This window comes from Sinocyclocheilus grahami, unplaced genomic scaffold (genome assembly GCF_001515645.1).
Source record: "Sinocyclocheilus grahami isolate Dianchi unplaced genomic scaffold, SAMN03320097.WGS_v1.1 scaffold81.1, whole genome shotgun sequence".
Classification (NCBI taxonomy): Eukaryota; Metazoa; Chordata; class Actinopteri; order Cypriniformes; family Cyprinidae; genus Sinocyclocheilus; species Sinocyclocheilus grahami.
Genome location: NW_015505260.1, coordinates 1,905,111 through 1,911,110, shown reverse-complemented (window position 1 = coordinate 1,911,110; position 6,000 = coordinate 1,905,111). Strand labels below are relative to the sequence as shown.

The following is a 6,000-nucleotide window of genomic DNA, read 5'->3' as shown; positions in this document are numbered from 1 at the left end:
GTATCTCTAATATATATATATATATATATATATATATATATACATACATACATACATATACATACATATACGTTTACTACCATAACATGTAGAAATATCTACATTTTATTCAAGTCAAAAATATTTCACATGACTGACTACATATCTATTACACCAAGAAAAAAAGTCTATAAGAGTCAAACTAGGCAGCAGAATAACAAATTTTGCAAGTCACCACAATAATTTTAGTAGATATAAACATGTCTCATGGGACGTACATGAGTTGAATAGATTACTGAGCATGGCTGGCAGTCAGAGTGCAAGATCCCGGTTTCATTAGCTCCTGAAGCCCTCTCCTCCACGATTGAAACCTTGACCTCAGCCATGTTACACTTAACCATGTTTTATTCTGCTGTAAAGACCTCTGTGTTTAGTGTAGGGGTCCATCCAGCATCGTAAAACATGACTGAAGGGGGAAAAAAAGAGAGCAGTGACAGGGGTTAAGTTGACAAATCCCCCAGCTTTGAGCCTCGGCGGGCCGGTAATCTCTCTGGTAAGCAAAGAGCTCTCAGGTACCCCTTGTGTTATCAACGCACGTCCACTTATGGTAGTCAAGACGGCCTCACTCTGTTGTCTTCCCCCTTGTAGCTGGTGTGGGCCAGTGACATGAGGGTCATTCGGTCACCGCGCTAGAGTCAACAGGCCTGTTTGCCAGGCCACTTGTCCCGAGACTCTTTATCTTTTGTCGCCAAATTTAGATGGCATTGTTGCCCCTCACCTTGCATGAAATTGCTCTTTTGTGTGGAGAGGGAAAGAAAGACAGAATAATTAAGTAACTTTGAACATTTCAATCTGTCTAAAAAGATGGCTGTTTGTACAAAGGCTTAAATTAATTAATTAATTTAAATCTATATAAATAAATACATAAATATATATTTCTATCTATCCCACATTTTATATACATATTATTGATATAATATAATATAATATAATAATATAAGCATTAACATTGTTTGTACAGAGGCCTGAATTTAGAATATACACACACACATACATACATACATACATACATACATACATACATACATACATACATACATACATACATACATACATACATACATACATACATACATACATACATACATACATACATACATACATACATACATACATACATACATACATACATACATACATACATACATACATACATACATACATACATACATACATACATACATACATACATACATACATACATACATACATACATACATACATACATACATACAAACATACACATATATAGATAGATAGATAAATAGACAGACAGACAGACACACACACACACACACACACACACTATATAGTAATATCGGTAAATACCAATTTTGATATCAAATATCAATTGGACAGACAGACAGACAGACAGACAGACAGACAGACAGACTGACCGACCGACCGACACACACACACACAATATAGTGTTATCGGTAAATAGCAATTTTGATATCAAATATCAATTGGACAGACAGACAGACTGACCGACCGACCGACACACACACACACAATATAGTGTTATCGGTAAATAGCAATTTTGATATCAAATATCAATTGGACAGACAGACAGACTGACCGACCGACCGACACACACACACACAATATAGTGTTATCGGTAAATAGCAATTTTGATATCAAATATCAATTGGACAGACAGACAGACTGACCGACCGACCGACCGACACACACACACACACTATATAGTATTATCGGCAAATACCAATTTTTAAATCAAATATCAATTGGATATATAGATAGATAGATAGATAAATAGATAGATAGATAGATAGATAGATAGATAGATAGATAGATAGATAGACAGACAGACAGACAGACAGACAGACAGACAGACAGATATGGCATAAATTTGTATTTTGTTATTTTTAATAAATTTTTATAATATTAATTATTTTATATTAGCACATTATTTATAATATAATATAATATAATATAATAATAGATATGAACATTGTTTGTACAGAGGCCCAAATGTATACATTTCAATAAATAAATACATTTTGGCCTCTGTACAAACACCTATAGTATAAATCATAATATATATTTGGATTTTGTTTGCATTTCCATTGATATGCATATGTGAGTTGATGACGGCCTCTCTGTCACTACATCCAGGAAAATGTCTTATCCCACTGAGCACGCGTGTCCATCCTGATACTCACACATCCCATAAAACAAGCTCACTCTGTGTGCTAGTGTTTGGTAGAAGTAGTTCAAAGTTTGCGGCCCGGTACCTGTTGTGTTCTTTTGATCTCGCGTTTTACCACCTGTCTTATTTCCATGCAGTCATTGCTGTGGACAGCGGTTCGGACTCTCTTCTCCACCGGTTAATCATTCCTTCAGTACTATCTGTACTATCTGCTTTGGCTTATCTATCTGTGTGTCACTTTATAACTGGCTGTTATCAATCTGTCTAACTCCACGTGATCTAGGCAAACCTATCAACCTCAGAAGTTTTGAATATTGTTGAGTAGGTGAGATATGACTGCAGGTTTAGTGCAGGTCATGGTGAGGGGGATATTATACATTTAAATAAAATTAACATTTAAAATATAAAATGACGAAATCATTTTGTTTATAAAATTATTTATAATATATAAAGTAAAACAAATGACAAAACACTGTACATTTCCACTGTAGGCTAGCCTACATTTGAATCTACACAAGGCATAGCCTATCCTAATTTCTTTTTAAAAAATTGCTTTCTTTTTTCATTAATTCGACTTAAAATCCTATAGAGCATTTAAAGTGCATGTTGATGCCACAAAGCAGGCTACACTATAATTAGATAGGAAATCAATTTTAAGCGTCAACATCTTGTGTCATTTTCTCTTGCTTCCTATAACCCTCCCTGTTCAGTTATATTTTTGCAATACACACAAACACTTTGCCCTCCAGGATATCACCACATACCTCCCGGTGCTCCCGTTAACTGCGCTGCGTGTCTCGCAATGTTTGGAGCGCTGGCCTTTCTTTTTCCTTTTCTGAACGTGTTTATTACTGGCTTTATCGCCGTCTTGGGCTATTAAGACTTTATTTTATTTCTTAAACCAGGATGCAGTGATTTTTATATCGCGTGCAATGACATAAACAGCACTTTGGAGTTTTTGTTGCGCTGTTTTGTTACAGATAAGCCGGCTGACAAGCAGAGAAGTAGCGGAATGCTTTAATGGTCATTTTGTAACAATTAGAAAATTCGAAACCACAATAATGACTGTGACAGAGCGCAGCTTTATGCCAAGCAGAAATCTGCTGGTCCAAAATAGTTAAGCCGGCATAAGCTGCACTTTTTAAAATAAAGGTTCCAGTCAGGACCAAATTGATTTAGAAAACCAACTATGTACTGGAACCGACAATAATGTAACTCTTTAATATCCAAAGAACCATACACCAACTCCGCGACAAATGGTTACTGATAAGAATATTTTTTTTATTATTTGTATATTTTTACGAATATGCGTTTACAGTCGTAGAAATCAAATTTTATCTTAAGGCGTTGCGGGCTTAGCCTGTAAGTGACTGATTAACAGACCGATTGATGTATTATTATAATCGAGGAATATCATTTAAAATGAAGAGAGAACTTATGCTCGTGGAATGTTCTGTAGGTTGGTAGTTTATATATATATATATAATAAGAATGTGTGTGTGTGTGTGTGTGTGTTATTTGAGTTCTGGCCAGTATTGATCCTTTTAGTTTTAAATGGGCCTGTCTCCCTACGGTGTTGATCAAGAATAAGTTAATACCATTCCTCGTTTGATTCTCTCCTGCCCTGAAAATGAATTCAGGACAGTTGCAGGTGGAATCTTGTAATCCTACGGCTGTAAATTATGGATATAATTTATTGGATTTTTTTTTTTAGTTGCTTTTTTGCTTCTGCTGTATGAATAATAGGATCAGAGAAGTTCAACGGGAATTTATTTGGAAGAAATTTTGATATTTGTACAAATCTGTTTGGATGTTCAAATTAAAATATAGAGCAGAATTTGTTAAAAGTAAACTTCAACTTTCAGTCAAAACGACTTCAAATACAACTTTGTTGTTTTCTTCTAGCTTTGATGGCTTGCACAGCTTCTGGTCATAATTACTTTAAGAGGAGCTCACAGAGACGCGCAAAACATGTAGCATTAGTATGTCATGACGCTAAAAGCGGATCTTTATATTAGCGAGGATATCAAGTGGGTCACCTAAAGTGATCGCATCGGTATTTCGTCCACTCTCTAGTCGGCTTCTCACATTTCTCAATCTGTTTCTTTCCAGCCTGCATTTCTGTTTGTTCATGTCAAGTGTGCGTGTGGGTGCACATGTCAGTTTTTGTGTGGGTGTGTGTGTTTGTGTTTATCCAAGTGAGCGTCGACTGCTGAGGGAGCGTTTCTCTGCCTGTGGCTCTACTTTTATATGTGTCTACTTGTGTGGCAGTGTGTGTAACACCTCTTTTCTTTCTCTGTGTGAATGGATACAAGTGTTTTTTTTTTTGACGTGTGTGTGGGTTGTTTGTGGCTGAACAGCACATTAACAAACACCAGAGGTCAAAAGTTTGACATCTTCATTCACCTCACTCTGCAGGGCTTCTTCAAGCGCACGGTGCAGAACAACAAGCGCTACACATGTATAGAGAACCAGAGCTGTCAAATAGACAAGACCCAGCGGAAACGCTGCCCCTACTGTCGCTTCCAGAAGTGCCTCACTGTCGGCATGAAACTGGAGGGTAAGAAGTCTTTTTAGTTCATCTGTGCATTTCTTCCTGTAACTGAACACAGCTTTGGCTCTTTAAAGAGCAATTCTGCCATCATTTACTCACCTGAATATCGTTACAAACCCGTAGGACTTACTTTTTTTCTGTAGAACACAAAGGAACACAAGGAGATGTTTTGAAAAATGTTCACGCTGCTCTTTCCATACAATGAAAGTGAATGGGAACCACAGCTGTCGAAAAAAGTAGAAAATATGAATTGTGTACTAAGTACAGAAACAGACTGAAATATAAGTCATACTGTTTAGAGCTTGACAGCTTTTGTCCCCATTCACTTTCATTGTATGGAAATGAGCTGCGTGAACATTCTTCAAAACGTCTTTTATTTTCCACAGTAGAAAGAAAGTCAAACAGGTTTGAAATGACACAAAAGCAACTGTCCCTTTAACTACCATCTAAGAATTCTACACGCTCACCACATGATTCTTTCCTCTCAGTCTGTAGATGTACGACTGTTAATTGTTTAACTGCTGGAGGGCAGAATTTCTAGCCGTGTTGTTTTATGGCTAGCTGGCTTTGATTTGCTGCCGCATGCTACCAACAGGATACGAGGCCCTCCAGCGCCCTGTCAGACCCGTCCAAAGAGATGAGCACTCGCTAATACTCCCCACAGGCTTGTTCTGATTGTCTGTACTCCTAAGGAAAGCTGCAGGATGGAAAATGTTAACCAAAAGAGTGTTTTGAATACAAACCGCAGCAGTAAGTTTCATGCATATTTAAAACAGAATTACCACTAAAGAAAATTTTCAATATTAGTACATAAGTGAGTAATTTTGTCATAAACTGATTGCAATTGTAAGAATTTGATGTTGTTTTAATGGTTTTGTAATTTAATGATAAGAATTACAAGGTCCATTATTTTGACATAACATTGATGGCAATTAATAACCGTTGGAAATAAATGCTTCAGTTTAAATCTTTCTTTGTGTATTATCAGAAGCTTTCAGCAAACAGATTTGAGTGCAACACTCACCATAATTGAACAAGTAGCAAAACAAAACATCCATTTCAGTGTGACACATACTTCCATGTCTTCATGGAAGCTCTATATTATCAATACAGATAAGGAAAGCCTTCTGTTTTAAAGTTCTGGAAAAAACACGGGAGAGAGTGTTATGTCTTTCCAAGGAAGCCTGTAATTATCATCTTTTATATATTTGTGGCTCAGTTACAGATTAAGAGAATC

At 36.5% G+C, this 6,000-nt stretch overlaps 1 protein-coding gene across 1 annotated transcript in view; it reads left to right on the top strand.

Moving 5' to 3' along the window:
* Positions 1-6,000, top strand: part of LOC107586447 (nuclear receptor subfamily 5 group A member 2-like) — an 81,981-nt gene that overhangs the window by 22,601 nt on the left and 53,380 nt on the right. Inside the window, exon 3 of the mRNA XM_016273815.1 lies at positions 4,628-4,769. Within this exon, the coding sequence (XP_016129301.1) occupies positions 4,628-4,769 (142 nt within the window). The remainder of the gene's footprint in view (positions 1-4,627; positions 4,770-6,000) is intronic.